This window comes from Heliangelus exortis, chromosome 19, assembly GCF_036169615.1.
Source record: "Heliangelus exortis chromosome 19, bHelExo1.hap1, whole genome shotgun sequence".
NCBI lineage: Eukaryota > Metazoa > Chordata > Aves > Apodiformes > Trochilidae > Heliangelus > Heliangelus exortis.
The window spans coordinates 4969343-4993092 of record NC_092440.1 but is presented as its reverse complement, the minus strand read 5'-3'; the positions used below and the strand labels follow the sequence as shown (position 1 = coordinate 4993092).

At 48.6% G+C, this 23750-nt stretch overlaps 3 protein-coding genes across 7 annotated transcripts; all 3 read left to right on the top strand.

Annotated features, from left to right (window-relative positions):
- The first annotated feature begins 2131 nt into the window (after nucleotides 1-2131).
- On the top strand, nucleotides 2132-4378 carry LOC139804993 (macrophage migration inhibitory factor). The gene is made up of 3 exons (XM_071762895.1): nucleotides 2132-2362; nucleotides 3130-3302; nucleotides 4113-4378. The coding sequence occupies exons 1-3, from the start codon at nucleotides 2255-2257 to the stop codon at nucleotides 4177-4179; spliced, it is 348 nt and encodes a 115-aa protein (XP_071618996.1). The 5' UTR covers nucleotides 2132-2254; the 3' UTR covers nucleotides 4180-4378.
- Nucleotides 4379-5170: 792 nt separating this feature from the next.
- Nucleotides 5171-14916, top strand: DDX51 (DEAD-box helicase 51). 5 transcript variants are annotated; one of them, XM_071762944.1, is made up of 16 exons: nucleotides 5171-5261; nucleotides 5458-5801; nucleotides 6205-6437; nucleotides 6536-6686; nucleotides 7076-7221; nucleotides 8052-8123; nucleotides 8294-8400; nucleotides 8915-9008; nucleotides 9537-9682; nucleotides 10338-10536; nucleotides 11163-11278; nucleotides 11375-11491; nucleotides 12664-12765; nucleotides 13237-13300; nucleotides 13522-13656; nucleotides 14331-14916. In XM_071762944.1, exons 1-16 carry the CDS (start codon nucleotides 5239-5241, stop codon nucleotides 14355-14357), a joined length of 2076 nt encoding a protein of 691 aa, XP_071619045.1. In that variant the 5' UTR covers nucleotides 5171-5238; the 3' UTR covers nucleotides 14358-14916. The 5 variants fall into 5 exon arrangements, 4 of the variants coding, with proteins under 4 accessions (XP_071619045.1, XP_071619044.1, XP_071619046.1 ...); XM_071762943.1 differs by having other exon boundaries at nucleotides 8900-9008; XR_011729649.1 differs by lacking the exon at nucleotides 13237-13300 and having other exon boundaries at nucleotides 8900-9008.
- Nucleotides 14917-15697: 781 nt separating this feature from the next.
- On the top strand, nucleotides 15698-21239 carry GSTT4 (glutathione S-transferase theta 4). Its single transcript, XM_071763302.1, has 5 exons — nucleotides 15698-16190; nucleotides 18729-18816; nucleotides 19477-19627; nucleotides 20178-20354; nucleotides 20862-21239. Exons 1-5 carry the CDS (start codon nucleotides 16079-16081, stop codon nucleotides 21063-21065), a joined length of 732 nt encoding a protein of 243 aa, XP_071619403.1. The 5' UTR covers nucleotides 15698-16078; the 3' UTR covers nucleotides 21066-21239.
- The last annotated feature ends 2511 nt before the right edge of the window (nucleotides 21240-23750 follow it).

Genomic DNA, 23750 nt, shown 5'->3' with positions numbered 1-23750 from the left:
TGTATCTTATTTAGTATTTTTCATTCCACTTCATACCTTGCAGAACTGCCCAAGCAAGACATAGCAAAAAACCTTTTGGCAGAATTGCTTGTGAAGAATGGCTATAAAGCTCCTAAACACAGCAGGACCTTCCCTGGGCAGGCAGTTTTCTTCTCCAGAAAGAGCTCCCTGCTCGAAGAATGCTACCTCTGCCTGCTCTTGGAGCCACAGTACCAGCATTCTCTGATGTTCTCCTAGTTCCCTCTCCCTAGCCCAGTTGCTCTGTGCTCAAGTTTTGGCTGTGATGCAAGTGGGTACATGAAACCCATGCCTGCCCCAGCCCTGCTGTTTGCAGTCAGCCTCCATGCATGGTTTCAGCCTGCCTTACATCTCTTCTAAAGCCTTTCTACACTAGATGCTTTCAGAGTTATTCTCAGAGTATCCAAACCCTGAAATGTGTTTTCCTTTTGCAAAAGTACCTTATGCACAAGAACAATAAAGACCATTACTTGCTATAAAATCCTTACAGGGAATGTAAAAGCTGCCTTTGCCACTCTCTCTGGCACACCATTAGAATGCTCTCTGACATATTTCCGTAAAACATTTTACATTTCAGTTTTCTGGTCTTGGACACATTTCTCCATTTTCTTATTTAATCACAAGCAGTTATGTTTTAAAACAGATACTGTGCATCCAGAAAATGTATAATGAATGCATGAGTCTGTAGTGATCACGTGAGGGAGGAATGGATACATACACACTGGTGTTAACTTATAAAAATGCATCTTTAGAAGCTATGAAAATGTATGCACTGCTTCCTCCTTAATCAAGGAGGCAAAAAAGAATCAAATTGTGGATTTCCTTCTGTTGTGAGGTAGCAGGGGATGTTGCTTTGGTCCTGTCAGGCCACAGAGCAAGCACACTGGTGGTGTCGTGGCTCTTGAGTATTTCTCCCTTCACTGTCAGGATTCCCACCCCATGCAACAACTCTGGGAGGCAGGAAGGGGGGAGGCATAAGAGGCTCTGGGCAAAGGCAAGGAGCTGAGCATATTAATTCTTAAAAAGCACTAAAAAAATAAGTGCCCCAGGCTTGCAAGTTCTCAATGTTACAGCATGTGCCAGCCCAAAGCAACCCCATACAAACCCATCCCTGATCCTTCATTCAGGGCTATGTGTGTTCACATTTGTGCATATGTGTAACATGCATGTCTGGGTAAGCTCTATCAGCAGTGGTGCTGGGACTACACGTGCTCAGTTCCCCGCGTGTAAAAGGCCCATGTGGAGCGGGCTCCGGGCCTGATCCTCTTGCAGGTTTCCTGTGAGTCAGCTCGGGCAGGGCGGTGTCAGAGGCAGTGGGGAGCAGAGCCCTCCCCGCAGCCTACGTGCACCGCATCACACAGCCCAGCAGCGGGCTCGGCTCTCAGGCTGCCTCTCGCCACCCCGCAACCATGCGCCGTTTCATTTCTAAGCAAAAGATGATCACTTCTGCCTTTTTCTAGTAGAAAAATACGATCCGAAAATGAGGATGCTGGAGGGTACTAGATCACTTTTAATTTGACAGAAAAGAGTTAGAGAATATGTAACATGACGGAAAGTCAGATGTTTCTACTTACACCTAGTTAAAACGATGCACAAAATTAAAACAAAACAAAAAAGTTGAACCTGCCTTTATTTTGCAAAAGAAAAAAATTTCCTCCGGTCTAGTGCCCCTTTTTGCAACTGCTGAGCTAAGGTTTGAGCCCTTCTTGCCCCTGACCCTGCCAGTGCCGGCGGAGCGCTGCAGCGGTGGTACCACCCGCGCCGATACCGGGGCTAAGTATGAACTGCCCAGCGCGGGGGAACTCGCTCGGTTCCAGGGAGAAGCCTACAACATAACCTCCAGAAATGCCCTATAGCAGTAATAAAGCCCACGAATAACGGCGGGAAGCGGGGAGAGCTCTGCCCGGGAGGCAGCAGCGGGAAGACACACAAAGCCAGCACCGTCCGTCCATCCGTCCGTCTGGCTTCCTGCCGGTCGGACGGTCGGTCTGTCTGTTTGTTTGTTTGTTTGTCTGTCTGTCTATCTGTCCGTCCGTCTGACCCCCTCCCCTCCCCCCGCCCCTCCGGGTGCGGCCCCTTTAAGCCCAGCGCGGCCCCGGGCACTCAAAGCTCCGCCGCTGCCTCCGCCCCGTCCCACTGCGCCGCCGCTCCCGCAACACCGTTTCGTCTCCTGCAACACCCTCTGCTCCCGCAACACCGTCTCTGCTCCCGGAATTCCCCCCCTCACGCCGCCGCCATGCCCATGTTCACCATCTACACCAATGTCTGCAAAGACGCCGTGCCCGACAGCCTGCTGGGCGACCTCACCCAGCAGCTGGCCAAGGCCACCGGGAAGCCCGCGCAGGTGAGGCCGGGCGGCGGGGCCGGTGCTGGCCGGCGCCAGAGGGGCCGCGGCTCGGCGGGCCGCCCCGCGATGGGGTCGGAACGGGGAGCGGGGCGAACACGTGCGCGAGGCCCGCTCAGGGAAGGCCCCGGTGGGGCCGCGGCTGCGGGCCCTCTGCTCCGGGAAAAGGGCTTGTGCCCGCTCTCCCGCCCGACAGCCCCGCGGGGGAGCGGCGGCAGGCCAGCTGCTGCCCGACCCGAGGCCACCGGCCCGGCCGCCCGGAGCAGCCGCCTGAGCTACAGCGAGCGCGGCGCTCCAAGAGCCTCAGCGGCGGAGGTTTGGTCGTGCCAGAGCCGGGCTCTCTTTTTCCGGCAAGTCTGGCCAAGCAGATGACGGAGCTCCCCTCCGGGCCGCCCAGCAGCTCCCGGGGACCCCGGGATGCGTGCAGCCCCGCGGGCCCTGCCCGGGCAGCCCTTGGCCCATCAGGCCGAGGTGCAGAGCGGGCCCCGGGCTCCTCCCGGTGTCTCAGCCCGTGATTTGAGGCTGTGAATCTGGTACGCAGATACCACTCTAAGGCCTTTTATCTCCAACCGCTGCGGCGGGGAGCAGCACCCGCCTGCCTTCACCCCAGAACGCAGCTTTCACCCCAGAGCCGGGGCTCCTGAGGCTGAGTGCTGGTGGAGGCTGAGCACCAGCCGCCCTGTTTGCTTGTTAGTACCTGCAGGGGGTCTGTGTCGGGGGAGGGAAGGTGGGCAAACCTGTAACCCCTTGATCTCCTACTTTTTCAGTACATCGCCGTGCATATCGTACCTGACCAGATGATGTCCTTCGGGGGCTCCACTGATCCCTGCGCGCTCTGCAGCCTTTACAGCATCGGCAAAATAGGCGGGCAGCAGAATAAGACTTACACCAAGCTCCTGTGTGATATGATCTCTAAGCACTTGCATGTATCTGCAGACAGGTGAGGCAGGGATGTGATGTTACTGGCTTTGTTCATCTAGCTTTCTGCAACGCCTTTGAAAAGTTAATTTAAAAAATACAAAAAGCCAGGAATAAGTCCACGTGTTTGAGAAAATACAAAGGGATTGCTGGCTGAGTTCTCATGTTTGTTTCAGAGTTTGATGCCTACATCTTTCCTTTCAGAGTCCTCTGTTAAATGACTTCCTGCTCTCAGGGTAGGGAAAAATCCCAGAGGACTGGCAAGGTGTACGGTGTGTTTCTTGCCACTGAGGTGTGATGTCCTCTGGTGATGGGAGGCTGAGAGCACAGGGGAGGAGGGGTACCAGGCTGTAGCTTAAAGACAAAGCAGAAGCCAGCAGGCTCTGAGCAGCTCCCTTTGGAGCCTTGCAAGAAGGATGGGAAGAACCTGCTGCCATTGATGTGCTGGGTTGGAAGAGAGAAGTGCAGAGCCAGCCCCAAGGGTCTGCTTGGCTTTTGTAAGTCTGGCACATGTGAAGGACTGCAGCACTCTGAAACAAAAGGTTTTGATCTCTGGAAATTCTTGACAGGCTGCTAACCAAAAGCTGCCCAGTGTCTGGAAGATCCCTGTCTGAAGAATTTTACTTTTTAAAAACCAAAACAGTACAAATCCAGGGGCTCTCAGGAACATTGATTGTTTGGAGGCTCTACCAGAGAAGATGTCTGTTTCAGTAGAAATTAAGCTTGAAATTTCTTCCGAGGAATAGGAAGCATTGTCCCCTGTCCTGTTGTCCTATCTCACTCATTACTTATAAAATTAAGGTCACTGTGTTTTCCTGTGTCTCTTCTGCAGGGTGTACATCAACTACTTCGACATGAACGCTGCCAATGTGGGCTGGAATGGTTCCACCTTTGCATAGAGCTCTCCTGTTGGTCTGAAGAGGCTGCTCCTGGACGTACCCTCACCCTGCCCCTTAGCAGAGACCACCACACAAATGTCCCTGTTACACTTTGTGCTCTCTCACAGATTGATGGCTCCTTAATAGTGTGTTTGAATATTGCTGCTTCAACATTCCTGTTTTCTCTGTGTAGAAAACAAATAAAAGATTTAGAAGTAAACTGTCTGGTGTATGCTTTGGCAATGAGGGGCTGGGTGACTGGCAATGTTACCAGTTTCACTCTGCTAAACCAAACGAGTGCTTTGAGTTTGCTTCCATTTCTCAGACAGGGTACCTCACAGTACAGTTTGAGTAAGTAGCAGGTGCATGGCAGCATTCCAGGATGATTTTTACCTTGCTGGATTTCAGAGGCCAGAGGTGCTTTCAGGATTCTTGTTTGAGTTTCTTTGGCCGGATCATTTTGTGGGGATTTTTGTGGGTTTTTGTTTGTTTGTTTGCTGTATCCTCTAAAAGGGAAGCAGTGCCTGTTCTTCAGGGAGCCTTTCTTTTAACAGCGTGCCAGCCATGAGGGGCCCAGCAGGGCAGCAGTGCGTTTCCTCACCACCTCAGAACGCTGCTGTCCCCGTTGCTTCCCCTCACTCCTTTCAGGCAGCGTGGGAGGACCCCCAGTACTGGGGGGGGCTGTGCTGGTGCTCGGGGGCTCTGTCTGTCCATCCATCCGTCCCTCCGCACGGTGGGGCTGCGCTGCGCTCTCTCCCCTCAGCGCTCTCTCCCCTCAGCGCTCTCTCCCCTCAGCGCTCTCTCCCCTCAGCGCTCTCTCCCCTCAGCGCTCTCTCCCCTCAGCGCTCTCTCCCCTCAGCGCTCTCTCCCCTCAGCGCTCTCTCCCCTCAGCGCTCTCTCCCCTCAGCGCTCTCTCCCCTCAGCGCCCTCCCCCTTCACCGCTCTCTCTCTCCCCTCACCGCTCTCTCTCCCATCCCGCCCTCACCGCTCTCTCCCCTCCCTTCCCGCCCTCGCGCCTTCTGGAGCCTTCCGTCGCGCGGCCGACGCTGACGTCATCCCCGTGCGCCCCGCGGCGCGGCCATGGCGCTGTTCTGCATCCAGAGGTACCGAGAGCTCCGGGCGCTGCCCGGCCCCGGGCTCAGGCCCCAGCGCTCGCACCGCTCCCCGGTGCCTGGCACCGGTTCGGGGTGGCTGCGGGAGCTGCTGCCTGACCTCTCCCTGCGGCAGGGGCCTGGCCGGACGGGCCCGGTGGGGGTGGGCGGCTTGGTCCCTGAGGAGGTTTTGTCTCGGGCCTTTCAGGTACGGCGGGGAGGAGCAGCAGGAGGAGGGGGCAGAAGCGGAGGAGCGGGCTCGGGTTCTGCTGGAGAGGCTGCGCCAGCAGGCCAAAGCCCGGCAGCTGAGGAAGCAGCAGGAGGAAGGAGAAGGGCTCCCCAGCTCCGAGCACCAAGCTGGGGAAGGGAAAAGAAAAAGGGAGAGTGAGGAGCAGTCCTGTGCGCAAGGGCAGAAGAAGCCGAAAAAGAAGCAACAGTCTCGCAGCCCTTCTGAAGAGAGCTCGGATACTGAGCAGGCAGCAGATGGCAGCAGTCCCTCGAAGAAGAAAAATAGACGAAAATCCCAGGGGCAGGAAAAGAGGACTGAAGAAGGTATGGAGAAACTGAGGCCGTAGGATTCCTGTTCCTCGTGGGCAACAGGTCTCAACAGAGATGTAGATGCAGCTTGTCCTTTGAGTAACTTGCCGAATTTGCCTAATGGTATTTTATGTTTTCCTCTGCTTTATATGTTCCCAGAGTAATTCCTTTAATAGGGAAAAGCCCCCAGTTGCAAACTGAGGATCAGTTTAGTGTAAGGGAAGTAGGGAAGCATGTCACCTCAGTCTTCAGTTTCCTGCATTCCAACAAAGAAATGTTTGGCTTTTGCACTTGGATTTAAGCAAAAGAGGAGCCTGCAAGCAGTTGTTGAAGTTTCATGTTGTAAAATGTATCCTGCATGCCTTTCCTTTAGGGTGTTCTGACCTGTAGCTTTATATGCTTGCTATTCAAATTCCAGATTCTGAAGAAGACATCAAAGAAAACAGAAGCAACCTTAATAAGTCTTCAAAAAGGAAGAGGAGGGATGTGGAAACTGAGGGAGCTGAACCACAGCCCAAGGAGAACACTGAAAGAGCTGAAGATGAAAGCAGAAAAGAGGAGCTGACCTTGACAGCCTCAGAGGAAGAGCCCAAACCTCCACCCTCCAGTTTTATGGTTCTTGGAGACTATGACATAAAGCCAGTGCAGAAGGTAACTGGCTTTACAGACTGATGGTCAGGTGCTTATTTTCTATGTGGCTTTGCCTGTTTGACCCCAGAAACACTTTGTTGTTCTTTCCCTCCTCTCAGGTTCAGCCCTTCTTACCACAGTGGCTTGCTCAACCCAAACTGCTGCAAAAACGTATCAAAGACAATCTGATTCCCATTGGAGATGTCCCAGGGATTCATCCCCGGCTGCTGAAAAAGCTTCAAATGAATGGGATTGAGTCCTTTTTCCCAGGTACCTTGAGAGCAGTTTTGTGTCTCTCTAAAGTGAGTGATGCAGTTCCTGCAGCCTGTGGCTGGTTTCTGTAGGTTAGGGAGGTAAAGCATAGAACAACCCCAAGTTTAATGCATCAAAGTGATTGTCCCAGTTTGAATCTGTCACTTGCAAAGCTTTATCCAGCCTGAATAAATCAATTCAGGGCATAAATGAATTTATGGGCATAAATGCAGCTCCACAAAGCATGGTGTGTTGAAGTCATAGTGCTCAGCTCCCAGAAGAGGGGGGTCTTGCTTGTGTCCTCTTTCCACAGATGTGGAAACAGGTTCATTGTGTGGAATTGTTTTTCTGGATACAGAGGTGTTAGTTCAGTTCTTTCAGTGTAGTTTGTTCCATTTTTTCCTCAGTTCAGGCAGAGGTGATCCCTGCTATCCTGCAGAGTGCATCCCATGGGTATTTGGTGGGGCAGGGAGGACACCGCCCCAGGGACATCTGTGTCTCAGCACCCACAGGCAGTGGTAAAACCCTCTCCTTTGTCATCCCAATAGTACAGGTGAGTTTACCCCCAGGTAATACCTGTAGGGAAGATGCTGGGGTTGTCTTTTTTTTTCCAGAGTAAACTGGATTTAGCAAAAAGCCAAGGATCAGAGCTGTATCATGGCCCTGTACTCAGTGCTGGTGAGGCCACAGCTTGAGTCCTGTGTCCAGTTCTGGGCCCCTCAGTTTAGGAAGGAGATTGAGGTCCTGGAGCGGGTCCAAAGGAGGCAACTGGGCTGGTGAAGGGACTCGAGCACAGATCCTATGAGGAGAGGCTGGGGCTGTTCAGCCTGGAGAAGAGGAGGCTCAGGGGAGACCTCATCACTCTCTACAACTCCCTGAAAGGAGGTTGGAGCCAGGGGGGGGTTGGGCTCTTTTCCCAGGCAACTCTCAGCAAGACAAGAGGGCACAAGAGGTCTCAAGTTGTGCCAGGGGAGGTTTAGGTTGGACATTAGAAAGAATTTCTTTACTGAGAGGGTGATCAGACATTGGAATGGGCTGCCCAGGGAAGGGGTGGATTCTCCATCCCTGGAGATATTTAAAAACAGCCTGGATGTGGCACTCAGTGCCATGGGCTGGGAACTGCAGCGGGAGTGGATCAAGGGTTGGACTTGAGGAGCTCTGAGGTCCCTTCCAACCCAGCCCATTCTATGATTCTGTGATTCTATCTGTTCACTCTGACTCAGGCATCACAGCATGAGGAGTTGGGAGGGTGGAGGGGAGTAAAATGGAAACAGAAAACTCCATGAGAGTGTGTCAAGCCCATCTCCTCTCAGCAGCTTAGATAAAAGAAACTCCTTCTCTCCCTGCTGGTCTCAGGGTTTCACCTGGCCTTTGTTCTGGCAGGTTTTGCTGGATCGAGTGGTTTGTCAGGTACGAGCTCTGGTTGTTCTGCCCACCAAAGAACTGGCACAACAGGTATGTGGCTCTGAGCCTTCTCTCAGAGCACAACTGGACCAAGACAAAGGCTGGTGCAGCCAGAGCTGTGCTTGGCCCTTCTGTGAGGCCTGCTGAAGACCTCTTGGGGGGTTGATGTAGTATTCTTTCAGCTGATTTTGTTGTGGCTAACAAAGCCCATCTCTTTGCAGGTGAGTAAAGTGTTCAACATTTACACTGATGGGACAGGTCTGAAGGTTGTTTTGATTACTGGCCAGAAATCTTTTGCAAAGGAACAGGAGATGCTCGTCCAGAAAAGGTAGGTTAAAAGTCTTCTGGCAAGGTTTATAGAGGTTGTAAACCATTTAATCTCAGTAAGCAGAGGTCAAAATACAGGTTGTGGCATGGCACCATTGTGCAATAATGCTTTTGGATAGTGATTTTAACTGATAGACTCTGGTTATCCTGTCATTGTCAAAGTGCCTGCTGCTGCCCCTTGTGTACAATTATGTTTCTCTAGATTTTTTGGGGTTTCTTGACCAGCTGATTAGAACACATTTACTTTATACCCACAGGTAGAAATAATTGTTATGAGATTATGCTGCAATTAACCTTTATTTGACAGCAATTAAGAGCAATACCTTCTGTTTAAAATGAGGCAGTACAGTGGCTGCCAGGGGTTAGTGTCCAGCACTGCCTTTGCATGCTCTCCAAAGTAAACTGCATGGCTGAATTTTGTTATTTCTCAGTTAATTGAATAGTAGCAAAATCTGCTTTAGGGTGCAGGGAGAAACTCTGTGGGTGGCTTGTTCTTTCAGAGTGACAGGCTACAGCAGCCTGGCTGATATTGTTGTGGCTACACCAGGGCGGCTCAAGGACCACATCAGCCAGACCCCGGGGTTCAGCCTGGCACAGCTTCGCTTCCTGGTGAGTCTGTTCCACAGGTCTCCCATCTTTAGTGCAAGGTCCTTTGCAGCTGTAATTCCTGCTTTCTTCTTGCATGGTACGTAAAGATCTCTCTGTTGGAATTGTTCACACTCCAGACTGCTCATGCAGTGATCCCAAAATGTTTCATTCCAACTCGTGACACCCAAGCATCCACCACCCACTTCCCCTTCTCAGAGGAAAGCCTTATTTGTCAGGTTGAATGTTCACTGTAGTAGCTTCCATCATGAGGGAGTCTGTGCAGAGGCAGCTACAGTCTTATTTAGGACACAGAATTTTCTCTTACTTGGGACACAGAATTTTATCTCTTATTTGGAGACATAAATTGGGTTTACGTGCAAATGAACACGTGCATCAGGCTGGCTACTGAGTCACTGAAATCAAAGAAAAATTCAGTTTTTGGGGTAGCAACTTACGTCTTCATTGTTTAATGGTAATATTACAAAAGGAACATCTAAGCTGCCTAATCCTGGGGTTTATTTAATGTGTTTTTCATCATTGTGCATTCAGATTGTAGATGAAGCTGACCGTATGATTGATGACATGCACCAGAACTGTCTGAACCAGATTGTCAAAGCTGCATTCCAAACAGAAAATGAGTCTGGCTCCAAAATGCTTTTTCAAAGGACAAGACCAGGACCTCTAACAGCAGCCAGGTAAATTGCCAGGTGCATTCTTTAGAACTGGCAGCAAAGACACGAGCACCTAGGGGCCACTGCTCTGCTTCACAACACTCCCAGGTACACTCACAGCTCACTTACTCTGAGAAACATCTGCCAACAGAGGCAGTGAACAGCTGATAGTAGATGTCTTTTAGAGTGAAGTCTAAGGACTGCATCTCCAAACTTTCCTTAACTAGACAAAAGGAACATGAAAGGAATGTACAGATATTCCAAGTCTGTGATTCATTTGCACAGTAACTATAGTAATGCCCTCTGGCAAGGTGAGTCATGGATTTGAAGGAAAACTCCTGGAATTAGTTTAACTGCAGCTGCTGTTTTCCTACAGAAATATGTCAGAAACTGAGATCAGCCACCAGGGAAGGAAGCTACTAGGATGTTGACATGAGTAACCAGGGGCAAGGATGTGTGCAGAGGTAACAGCTGCAGGTTGTGCAGTTGATTGAGAACACTGACCAGTTCTGTCCATGAACTCCACCATAAAACAAGTAGAAAAGAACCTACAGGAAAGCCTCAGGGCAGGAAGAGAACATAAAGAATAGTTAATTGCTTCATAACATTATCTGAAGGCACTTGTGGAGCTCCATTACCCCTTCCTCAAAGCTTAGTTTCAGTGTGCTGTTTATTTCAGCTCCTGCTACCCTCAGATACCCTTACAGAAACTGCTGTTTTCAGCCACACTGACCCAGGACCCAGAGAAACTGCAGCAGCTGGACTTATTCCAGCCTCGCCTCTTCACATCTGTCTATTCTGAGAAAAAAACTCTTGGAGATGGAACAGAGACTGAACAGGATACTAATAAGAAATACACACTCCCTGAGGGGCTATCGGTATGACGTTAATTCTCTTGAATGAATTATACTTGGAGATTTGTTTAACTCCAGAGCATTGGGTTATATTTTTACCCTATAAACAAATTTGTCTTCCTAATGATTCCTTGTGCTGCAGAGGTGCTGAATGAAAATGGCTTTGGGAGTATTTATGACCCAAAGTCTTCTTCCTTGGCACATTTGTTTTCTCATTACTTAGTGTTACTTTGGCTAAGGCTGGCTTTATTTATTATTTTTCTATTAAACTTTCTTCATGCAGAATTAAGTTTACCAACAATCTGGAGTGGAGATGTGAAGTAATGTAGTAGCACTCACCAGCTGTCCATACATCTCACGTGCATTTCAGGGCATGTAGATGCTTCACCCTTTAGATGGGGAGGCAGCATGTGTTTTACTTGTCATGGAGAAGAGAACATTAAAACAGCACACAGCTTGTCTCTGTCTTGTGCTGTATCCTCCCAGCCTGTGACTTGCTGTAAGGGCAGCAGCACTGTGGGGTCTGGTTTTGCTGTTATTAGTTGCAAAACATCCAAGCCTGTGTAGGTCATGGGAGGGTAATGGGTTTCAGAGTTTTATCCTTGGCAAGAAATAATTTTTCTTTCTGATGATCTTCCTGTTGGCTGCAGCAATGTTACGTGCCTTGTGACCTCAATTCCAAGCCTCTGCTGCTCTTGCATTTCATGCTGACAAAGAAATTTACCCGTGTCTTGTGCTTTACCAACTCCAGGGAAGCTTCTCACAGGTGAATATATTAATGACATCACCGTGGTTGGTATGGTGATCACAAGTAAAGTTACAGAGCTAATGAAGTGACTGTTTCCATCCTATTCACCTACAGATTGTTCCTGCTGGTTAAAGCTTTTGGTGGAGTCACTGTTGCTGAATTTTCTTCTCGGTTACCTCCAAATGAGAGACAGAGAACCATGAAGGAATTTGAACAAGGAAAAATACAACTGTGAGCATCTTAAATGAGTTTCTTGCATGTCTTCCAGCAAAGGTTATTTCCAGTGTGAAAAGCTAGGTAGAACCAAGAACACAGCTCAAGGGGGTCCTCTGAAAAAAAGATTGTGCGGGAAACAATGTGTAGAACAGGTGTGAGACTTGGACTTGTGACTTTTGTTTACTCTGAATGTGACATGGCATGTTCTAATCTAATTGTAATCTGAATTTCTGTGTGTTATAAAATAAAAAGCAGTAAATGTAACTGCTTGTTCTTCTCTCAAGTAACAAGTAATAAGGATGAGAAGAAATGGGCTCAAGTTGCACCAGTGGAGGTTTGGATTGGAAATGAGGAAAAACTCCAAAGGGTTGTCAAGAATTGGAACAGGCTGCCCAGGGAAGAGGTTGAGTCACCTTCCATACAGGGATTTAGAAGATGTGCAAACATGGTGCTGAGGGACATGGTTTGGTTGTGGACTTGGCAGTACTGTGTTAGCAGTTGGACTTGTTGGTCTTTAAGCTATTTTACAACCAAAACCACTCTATGATTCTATATAGTTGCCCAAAATGCATACAGTTCAGAAAACTGTAAGTTTAATGTCCCTATTTGGACACCTATTGGAAGAAAATGGATGTTAGTGCTAGAACTAGTGCTTCCTACCAAAGAAACCTCTGCCCAAACTGGCATACAGACCTACTTCTCTTGGTGTGTTTGATTTGCTTGGTGATTTTTGTGTCTCTATGGGATTGCATTTGTGGAATGTCTCTGAGAAGAAGGTAAATATTTATTTTCTGGGATTTCTTTTTATCCAAAACCAGTGCTTAAATTCCTCCTTGGCTACTGAAATTTTGCACCTTGCTGGGTTCAATGCCTTTACAGAATGATAGCTTGCAGGTTTGTAACTTCAGTGTGTGGTGGGAGCTGCCCTGATTAATGGCACGTGCTTGGAGAGCCTGGAAACACCTAGGAATTTGTCAGGCATAAGAGTAGGTGACATGCCTGATGCTTGGAAGCCTGCAGGCAGCTGATGATGTCAGTGACAATAAGGAATGAGTTATGGTGCTGCTGTTGTGCTCAGAGGCTGGCTGCCCACTTAGAACAGAGATCAGCAAGGTTCTGCTGTGTCCACTTGTGTGTGTAGTGCAAGAGATGTTACTCAAAAAATGACTGTGTGTATTTAAACCCAGGTTAATCAGCACAGATGCCACTGCACGAGGGATTGATGTTAGAGGAGTGAATTATGTCATAAACTATGATGCACCCCAGTTCATCAGGACATACATCCACAGGTAAGGCAGCCAGGGGGGGTGTCTGAGCTTGGCTTACTCCTAGTAAGGGTGACACACACTTAAAAGGGTTTTTAGCTTTGGATTTATTTTACTTGAATAGCAAAGGCCTTTCTAATCAACATTAAGCACGTAGCAACACCATAGTAATGCAGTAGTGAATCAGAACTAGCATTCTGTTACAGAAAATGGATTTTACAGGGGCTAGAGGTGCTGTCCTGGTGTTGGGTTTCTAGATGTTCAGAAAACTGCAGCAGCTCAGCAGCTGTGAATGAGCCCTGGAACTGTTTATTGTTTATAACCTGGAATCACAGAATTTTTGGGGCTGGGAAAGACTTCTGAGGTCATCAAGTCCAGCCTATAAATAATGTCAAAAACAGAATCAAACTTTCTCACATCTGGAGAAACTCAGAACGGGACTCTTGGAGTAACAGTACAGCTAAACTGACTTGACCTACCTTCCTTTGTTTTCAGAGTTGGAAGAACAGCTCGTGCAGGAAAAGTGGGTGTTGCTTTCAGCTTGGTCCTTAGAATCCAGGTAGGTTGTTGGTCTGGGATTCACGCTTGATATGGATGCGTGCAGGAGCAATAAGGAAAAAAAGGTTCATAATACTTCCCACCTTTTCCAGTCTGCTGAGCTTTGTGGTTGGAAGCTTCAATTATTAATTTCCTGACTCTGCAGCACTTCCCAAACTGTGCTCATTTCCTAGCTGGTGGGCAGTGGGGTGTCTCATCTCCTCTGTCTGTTTTGTTACCCAGGAGCGTAGGTTTCTGCGGATGTTGAAGGATGCTGGCATCCAGGACATAAAGAAGCAGCCAGTGAAGGGCAACTCATTAAAGCCTTTGGTGCAGCAATATGAGGAAGCTCTCTGCAAGCTTGAGAAGACAGTCAAGGTAATTGAAACGGGGAAGAAAATTTTAAAAATCAAAGTACAACTTGCACAGTTTATTCCAACTCGTGAATAGCAAAAGTATCAGTGTCCAGGATCCTTTCCTGTAAGTGAGACATTCTCATTTCAATATAAAGGCATCATTTGTGGGTGCATCATTATGAAATAACTCAAATAGGGTGAGAAGGGGGTGAAAGAGGCTTTCTATGAAAAGAAAGGTAGAGAAATGTAGGTATGATGCTTAAGAAAGGTGATTTCATCACCTTTTGTCATTATACAGTTTTAAAACTCTGATTTACACCTCTGCTGACTGGAAGTTGGATGTTCCAAGCTAGGAAAGTGTTTTCTCCAGGCTCTCCTTTATACACCAGTGGGAAGGTTGAGAGCTTACAGACAAAAGCAAGGTAGCATTTAACTTGCCAGATGGGTAGTGTAGGGATCCATAATGAGCTTTCTGTGCTGTGTGATTAGGGCTGTATGATTCTGCCCTCTAATTGAGGGCTCCTGATATACATCTGTCCTTGAAAAATGATGATTTTGAGCTGTAGAGTTAGGAGTGTTGGAGAACTGTGTAAGAAAGGGTTATTAAATTGTCCCATTGCTCCCTGACATCCCTTCTGTGTGACTCTTGAGGCAGGGATGTCTTCAGTAAGTTTCTCAACTTTTGATTTTGAACAGAACGAGCGAGCACAGAAACGAGCCTGAGTGAATGGCAGCCAACAAGGTCGTGTTGCATTGCACCAAAGCTGCTGAACAGGGTAGGTCATGGACTGTTACTCAGCATGAGGCATGGTTCCTGAATGGAGCTGCATGGTTGGCTACTTGACCTTACCAGATCTGAAGTCAGCTATTGCAGGCCTCATTCTCTGTTCAAGGACACTGTGAACAGAGCTCAGTTACCGGTTGAAAAAAAAAATTATTTTGAGATACAGTTATCTTGAAGAGGACTTTGCATCATATCCTACTGGCATGTGTAAAACTACCACCAGTGAAGAGAAAAGCCATTACACAACTTTTGAGCAGGGATCTGATGGAGCTGCTGGTCTGCCAAGGTCCCTTCTTGCCTCTGAACTGGGACAATGGTTCTGCCTTACAGGACAAGCAGCTCTATCTGCAAATGCATCCACACCTTTACAGTGCCTACAGCAGAAGCTGCCCTAGGCTGAAGTGGCTGCAACTTATAAATAACTACTATATATAAATATATTTTTTTGTAATGGTGTCTAATAAAGATTCCTGGGCACAGGAAATAGTGTTGAAGGGATTTTTCACTTCTGTAGTCTTGTTCCTTTCTTATCATGTTCTTGCCTATGTTTTTCCCTTCTAACACTCAGTACCAGTGGTAACAGCTTGTATTATTAGGTGTTAGGTTGATGTTAATGCAGACTAAAATGTCTGATGTCTAATATGAGTGTGCTAGAGTCAGCTTGTATCCCTGCAAGCCATAAATCTGTGTTGGACACACTGGTATTTTTAGCTGCCCCTGGCAGGTGTAGCTACCACGTATGCAGCCTGCAGCTACCCTTTGAAGACCTTCAGCAGAAAAGCCCCAGCTCTGGCTTAATACAGCAGCATTAGCAATACATGACTGGAACAAAACAAAGTGCTGGGAATCTTGGAGGGCTGGGTGTCAGGGAAGGTGGTGGCATCTTATCATAGAATCATAGAATGGGCTGGGTTGGAAGGGACCTCAGAGATCATCAAGTCCAACCCTTGATCCACTCCCGCTGCAGTTCCCAGCCCATGGCACTGAGTGCCACATCCAGGCTCTTTTTAAATATCTCCAGGGATGGAGAATCCACCACTTCCCTGGGCAGCCCATTCCAGTGTCTGATCACCCTCTCAGTAAAGAAATTCTTTCTAATGTCCAACCTAAACCTCCCCTGGCACAACTTGAGACCTCTTGTGCCCTCTTGTCTTGCTGAGGGTTGCCTGGGAAAAGAGACCAACCCCCACCTGGGGGGTTGGTGTAAAGATGGGAGCAACGTGAGGGTGTTTTATAGCAGTGGAGTGACATGTGTCATCCTCCTGTGTGTGACCCCTTTCTCTCCCAAGCAGTTTTCCCCAGAGCAGCTGGAATGGAGGAGAGTTCTCTGGTTCTGGAGCTGTGAGCTCCCATCAGCAGCATTGGAGGATCTGCTCCTGCCCCCCTGCAGCCCATCACCGCAGCTTCGGGTTTCCTTCTCGGTGAGCAGTCAGGGGCAGTTGCTAAGTCAGGTACGAGTTGGCAGCGAACCTGGAAGCTTTGCCCTGGAAAACCAAAATCTCTGATGGCCTCTCAGACCACCCTTGCCCGGGCCAGGCCCTCACCGGGCGGGGCTGCCGCGATCCGCCCCCGCGGGAGGGCCCGGGGCTGCTCCGCCCCGACGGGGAGCTAGGGTGCCGGGACCGGAGAGGCCGAATCGGGTGTGAACGGTGGCGGCAGGATGGGGCTGGAGCTGTACCTGGACCTGGTCTCGCAGCCCTGCCGGGCGGTCTACATCTTTGCCCGCAGCAACAACATCCCCTTCGAGTTCAAGAAGGTGGAGCTGATGAAGGGTGAGCAGGGGCTGCTTGCGGCAAGGGAGGGGAGGGAGGGTCCCCCCCCCATCCCGGGGGGCTGCTTGCGGCAGGGGAGGGGAGGGAGGGTCCTCCCCCCCATCCCGGGGGTTCTCTGGGTGCCCGGCTGCCCCCCGGCCGGGACCCTGGTCTGCCCTTGGCTTGACAAGTGTCTGGTTGTCTGCTTGCCCCCTCATTTCTCCACGGGTGACTGAACCAGCCCCAGCAGGGCCAGATGCTGCAGCAGGGCAGGGTGTTCCTCAGCAGCACAGGGCTCTGGATAGCAAGGTGAAAATGGGACCAAATTTCTTTTTTTCTTTTAAGTAGCAGTCTGAGTGCCTGCCCTCCCCTGCAACAAATACAGCTTTGCAAGGGTGTGTGAGAGCTCTTACACTGGCTCTGCCTCAGCCGAAATTGGGGACCCACAAAAAAGGACTGCATTTCTGAGAAGAGGTGCTCAGGATGTGCTCGGTGTGAGGCTGTTCCCCATTTAGGGAGGAAACAGCAGCAGAGGTGGGAGGTTCACAGATGGGTGAGGACAGCTGAGCCCTGCGGTTCTTGCTCTTAATTCAGCTTCCTTAAAGAACTTTGAACCCCATAAGCAGCAGCAGCAGTTGCTGCAAAGCAGCTTTTCTCTCAGCAGTGGTTAACAGCCCCTTGGGAAGGACTCTCACACCCAGAGCCCACTGAGAACCCCCTGTGTACAAGTAGGGCAGGACAGCCAGCCACCCCTTGGGGGTTTCATCAGGTCAAGCTGTTTGTGGTGATGTTATTCTGAGAAGGTGGAAGAGAGGCTTGCAAAGTTAGCAAAGTGAGACAGTGCAGCCACCAGGGATCTGAGAAACATCTGTTTTGTTTTAAACGTTTGGTTTGTATTTAACCCAACTGATAATAAGTAGGAGACTGGCAAAGAGGTATTGTGTATTTCCACCAAAGGATGCCCAAAGATTTGTATCTTCTTTATAACTGAAGCTGGTAAAAGCCATCCATCAACCTTTCCAGAGCTCTGCTTGAATTGAAACTAAGATAATATACTGAGCATAAAAGTGTCTCAGTAAGTAATGCTTAGGAACAATGAAAGAGGAGAAAGCTCCTGGCACTGACATTGATAAAGGAGCAAAAGGCTCCAGCCTGTGACTCAAAGAAACCTCATGTGTGTTGTGGTTTCATCTCTGGGTGTTCCCCTGCATGTCTTGGCTGTGCATTGATTGCACTGGGTTTCTGCTGCCCCCTGACTTGTCTCAGTAGCGAAAAAATGTTGCTATTGTTTGTAGCTGAGAGCAGGCTCATCTGTGCCTTCCTTTTCTTTCCCAATAAAGAAACTGGTGAGACACTGGTGCAAAGGAGAGTGGCTGATAAGCAATGAGAGAAATCTGGTTTATGTGAATGCTGGAGGCACATCCTGTAACTGCAGGGTGTGCACCTCCCATGCTGTGGGGTAAAGGTGAGGTAAGGAGATGTCTACTCAGACTTGAGCTGGTGGGTTAATTGTGTCCCCCAAAAAAGGTCTTTGGTCCCTGGTAGGGTGTGTCTTGCAGAAATGGGTGGTAAGAGTGAAGACACTCCTGGAAGGACCTGGAACCTGCACACCTCATGTAGGACATCCCAGTGTCTTTTTGGAAGAGGGTGGAGGGACGGGCTGTGAGCCAGGTGGTAGGGGAATAGTCACAAATCAGGTTTGCCAAGTACTGGGAAAACAAAATCCATTTCCAGAGCATCCCCTCTTGCACAGACTCATGATTCTCAGATGACTCGTGTAGCAGGACATGGCAGGGGGAGTAGATGTTAGAGAAACTTCAATACAGAGGTGCACAGCTAAGACTGAAGCCAGGGGCTGGGAAAGGCTGGCATGAGAGGGGCACAGATCAAGGCTCCTGGGACTGGGTTCAGATGCAATGGAGTGCACTGAGACCTCCAGTGAACAAAGCACCTTCTGTCATGTTCATTCATCTTGGAAGGGGGCTGGGAGCTTAAAAGCAAAGTCAGATCCCTATTTGTTCTGATAAAGGATATGCCAAACCCACAGAAAGAGCTGATTGAGACCTGTAATAAAGTACCCATGGAATCACAAAAATCTAATTTCATCTGAGGACTAAAAAAAGAGTTGAATATAAATTACGTTATCTTCCAGAAAAAAAATAAAATCCCTTTATCACTGCTTTTGTGGTTCATGTTTCTGACTCTAAGATCCCTGTCCTCCAAGGTGCTCGGTGTTCACTGTGGCTTTGTACAGGGCAGGTACCTCCAGGCACAAACTTAGAGCTGATAGAGCCCTGAGTTGACAAGTGCTGTTGATATGAAAGGACTTCTAACCATCCCAGCCTTCATGGAGAGCTTCTTCTGGTATGCAGGCAATAAGCACTAAGCTGCTATCAGTGAACCCTCTGACACTTTTTGATTGCTTATAAAATTAAACAAGACTGTATTTGTACTATCAAGACCAGGAACTTGAGGCCAGATGATCCCCATGCTCTCCAGGTGCTTGCAGGCAGGTCCTCAGCATCACTGCCAAGAAAAACTTCTCATTTCCCTCCTCAGAGCAGCACAGGACAGAGGAGTTCCAGAAGGTGAACAGCCTGATGAAGGTGCCAGCACTCAAGGATGGTTCTTTCACCTTATCAGAGAGGTGAGGCTCAAATGAGCTCAACCCCCCCACTGCAGTATTGTTCATCCCATTGCCTGCATTCTACCAGTGCAGTTTGGTCTCTAGTGGGACTCCAGCCCAGGTAGTTGTTTGCCTCCTTCCTATCTGCTCTACTTGTGCATAAAACAAACTTACTGTTTCAAGAGAGACTTTCTCATGGAAGCAATTCAAACAGCACAGATTGTGGAAAAATCAGAGCTGCTGCTTGGAGTTACCTTGCCCGTGGGTAATGTTTCTAAGCCAAAATACATCTCTGTGTGTCCTCCTGCTCTCTGCCTTCACCTGGAGGCTGCAGGTCAATGCAGCAGAAAGGCACCTGCTGCTGGGTGCCCAGGCAGTGCAAAGCTCTGAGCTCAGGAACTCAGTGCTGTGCATCATGCTTGCTAAAAAATGATGGGGTAACTGTACCAAGATGCTGTCTGTCTGACTGAGCTGACGTGTCAGGTGATTGCTGTGCACAGGCAGGCATAAGGTCTCCCCTGTGCTCAGCCTTGTTGGCAGTCATGTCCTGCACTTCTGCCTGAGCCAGCTCAGGTTTGCATTGCTGCTGGCCCAGCAGTGCAGAATCTGGGGGGAGCAGAAAGAATGAAATGCTTTGATCTCACATGGTGAGTTCACTGGTCTGCCTTGTTCTCTGGGCAGCATTGCAATCCTCCTGTACCTGGCACGGAAATTCAAGACTCCTGATCACTGGTACCCATCTGACCTGGAGAAAAGGGCAAGAGTTGATGAGTACCTGTCATGGCAGCACATCAACATTCGTGGGAAGGCGAGCAAGCTGTTCGTATCTAAGGTAAGACCACTGTATGCCAAAAAGTAAGTGCTCAGAGCTACGAGTGCAATGGCTCAGGATGTACCTTCTGTGTGGTATAGGATGGATGTAAGCAAATGTACTGGCCAGGTGACACATAGCAAAACTAGACCTGGAATTGACTTGGCTGCTCAGCTGAGCCTAACTGAAGTGTCCTGAGTGTCCTGCTGCAGCCACAGATCTGTGCATGCACTGGGTGAGCAGCTAACACCAGACACAGCCCACTGCCTTCTGCCCAGCTTCATGGAAAGAATGAACATCTGACTGGAAAACAAAACACAGTTGTTTGCAGATGATGCAGCCTTCCCTTGAGAGGAGACTCTTCTTGTGATTGAAATTTTAAACTTTCTAAGGAAGAAGCAAGGACAGGCAGGAGTTAATGACTGACAGTAATGTTAATCTGCCAGAAGAGATTAGCAGTGCCAGTTGTTTCCATGTGTTGCTGGTGAGGGAGCCTCAGAAGGCTGCAGTGAGAGGGTATGGACTAAGTTTGAAGGGAAACAAAAAGCAACTTCTTTCTTCTCCCTCCCAGGCACTGGTGCCTGTCCTCACAGGCCAACCACTTTCTCCAGAGAAACTGGAAGGTATTACTGAAGAGCTGAACATTGTCCTGAAGCAGTTTGAGGAGGTGTTTTTGCAGGACAAGCTCTTCATCGCAGGCAGTGAGATCTCCCTGGCAGACCTTGTAGCACTGGTGGATCTCATGCAGGTGAGCATCAACCCCAATGCTGTTGGATGTGGAAGATGGGTTGTGGGCAGGCCAGGCCAAGGTGTGGCTGCAGCACCACCACCTCTAGTGGCACATCTTTGTCCCTGAGTTTAAAAGTGGTGTTAAATCTTGTTCCTTTTTTACGATAATTGAGTTTGTCAGGGAACACCTACTTTGAGACAGATGTCTCTATGGAATTATGAGCAAAATTCCTCAGAAAAAAAGATAAATTACAAACTAAACAGAAATTTGGAAGAGATCCATTACTGTGCATGGGCCTCTGTGCATTATACAGCTCTTGGGTTAGCCATGGCTGTGTTTGTTCACTGCACATCCCAGGGGACAGCAGCTGCTGAGGATGACAACGCTTCCTGCTAGCTAAAAAACAGAGGTGAACTCCACCTCATGTGGTGACTGCCTCCTGCCAGGAGCCAAAAGCTTCATATGGGTCCCATCCCTGCCATGTGTGATGTGTGACTCACTCCTGGGTTCTCACTCACTCCACAGCCTGTGAGTGCTGGCTACAACCTCTTTGAGGAGAGGCCGAAGCTGGCGCAGTGGCGCAGGCGAGTGGAGGAAGCGGTGGGGAAGCAGCTCTTCCAGGAAGCCCATGAAGACAACTTGAACATCAAGAGTCTGACTCCTGATAAGATTGCACCTGACATCCTGGAGCGTTTCAAGCACATGGTCCTAAAGCATGTAGGACCATGATAAAATAGCTAAAATCAGGGTTATGCTTGAAGTATAATAGTTTATTTTCTGCAAGCTTTTTGTAGTATTTCAGCATTTCTCTAAAAATTATGCAGAAACACCATTCTACAAAATGTACTTCAATCGCAGCCTTTCTGAAAGTTAGAAGAGAATTAAAATTTATCTTAGACTGCAGTGAGCTGCTTTCCCCTCTTACACTTGCCAGGTCTTGTAGTTCTGTTTGGATTTGTAAACAGGATCTGGAAGGAAGAGGCCAGAGATTTGTCCTCCACCCCTGTGTAGCACCCTTCCCAATCTCTCCCCCACCCCCATGTCCCATTGTACCCCTCCTGCCTTCCTGTCCTCTTGTCCCTGTGTCCTTTCATTTCCAGGCACGAGCTGTGAGGATTGTTGCAGTTTGCAGAACTGATTTTTCCTTCTTGTTAAGCTCAGGTAGTATCTGTAACCAGTCTGTGCTGGCTGGTTACACCATCCACAGAGATGGCAGCAGAGGAAGCTGGAGGTGAGACAAGTTATTACAGAGCTCAGAAAAGGTGAAAGTAGTCACCCAAATCTGTCTACACATCCCTTCAGCTGGACCTGCTGATCTGGAGGAATGAGCCAGCTGTCTCTTCTGTTTGTTTCCTTGCCTCTTCCTGTTTGTTCAAAAGGGCACCACGAGCCAGAGCTTGCAATGCACATCCCTGCAGAGTAAGTTAAAGCAGCCAAGCAGGCTGGTTCCTTTTACTTTCCTGTCTTCCAACCTGCAGGAAATCCTAAATGTCAGCAGTGAAAAAGCCTTTTTCAGATTCAGTGCTGACGCAGACAGGGATACTTGTCATTTTATCTGTTTTTTTACTGGAAAGCTTGTTGAGGACGGCCTATTGCACTCCAGCCAGCAAGGCTGGTGACAGCAGCTTTCTTCTTGCCCTGTAGGTGCTGCTCTGCTCTACTCCAGCAGCTTTGTCTGCACAACCACTTCCTCTAGAACCAGTTAACCACAGCCACCATCTGGGCTTCTGTGCCCAGGTCCTCCTCTGCTGTCTCCCTGCAGCTGCCCAGCCTTGGCACACACTCTGCTGTCACCATGTTTGTACTTTGCCTGACTTCCAGATTCCTTCTCCCTTTTTTGAAAAGAGCAAACCTCTTCCCACCAGCACAATAAATTCCTCCCACAGCTTCTGTTCAAGTAGAGGCAGAGCAGACAATTTATCAAAAGCAAGAGCCTGCTCTGTAGTGTGCTAATCTTGGCAGCCCTTAGACTGGGCTTGGTAGCAGAGCTCTCCAGAGAGAGGACTGTGCAAGCAAAACCATTGCACAAGCCAAAGCAATAGAAGGTATATTTTCTTATTTATGATACCTGCAGCACAAGAGCTCCCTGTAAGAGAGCTGAGCTGGTTTTCTTAAAGTTCTTAAATGTCACCCATTGTGTGCTCCTTCAAAAACAAGGTGGGACCATGTCATTTGTCATTGTCTGGTGCTCCTCTGTTGCCAGTGTCACACTCATCAGCTCCCTCCTCGCTGCATCAGGTGTGATGACAGGAGGAGATTTTAAATAGTTTTCCCATAGCCTTCTTTAATCTACCCCACCTGAGCTGTAGGTTCATTCTCCCAATGGAGCTGTGTGTGTTTCACTGTGCATTTGGGGCCTTTCCATGCACAATGGAAAAAGCACCTCCCCAGAGTAACTCCTTGGATGGCAATCAAGTTGTACAGCAGATAAATCTGCCTTGCTCTTGTTTTTTCTCACTCCAAATCACAGAGACAATGCAACTCATCCTTGTACTTTGCCTTTTGCTGTCTTTCCACCTCCCCCATTTTGGTCCCATGTCATTTGATCTTGAGAGCCCTGAGAGCCCCAAGAACTGCCTGCCAAATCCCACCAGGTTGTGCCAGCATTTTGTTTGCCTCAGTGCAAGATCTGTTCTGTGTCCACTCTCCTCTCACCTGAGTATGGAGACTACTTAAACCTCCAGTGACAGTTTATCTTGCTGTTCTGATTAATTTTCCTCAACTCCTGTCAGGGGATATTTGAAAATAGGTGAAAACCTGTTATTTCTAGAATAAAGTAGAGCTGGGATACACAAAACATGAGGAATGTTTAAGAAAACATATACACAACTTCATACATTTTCTAAATGATTAAAAAATACACTGCAAAAATTACCACAATTATTTTCTGTGTTGTTCCTGTTTCCAAAAAGCTGATAAAGTACAGGGAAGAAGAATGGCCCTTGAGGTGATGGAGGCAAAAGAAAATACAGTGCTAAAAGCAGTAGCCTAGAGCTAGGAATAATGCAGTCAAATGCCATATAGCATGACCAGATAAAAATGTCTCGTTGGTTGTGTGGGCTGTGCAGTGCAGTCATCAAATTGGAAAAAAAAACTTGAGGAAGGAACATCTCCAGGAGGCACATGGGAAGATCTTTGAAGTCCAGATAGTACTAATGGATCAAATGAACCATAAATAAAGGAGCAAGGTGAGGCCATGCTGCTCATCTTGCTACCCACTGCTGAGATCAATAAACTCTTCTCAGTGGTATCTGTGAGTAGGGACATGCAATCATTTTGCAGCAAAAAGACTATTGCTGTGCAGAGCCACATTCACACTCCTTTTCCCCACTCCCTTGACATTTAAGATTTCTTTGCACTGAAGGAGTTTGACATGAACTCAAGGACCTGCCACAATACTGTACAAGCTTCAAC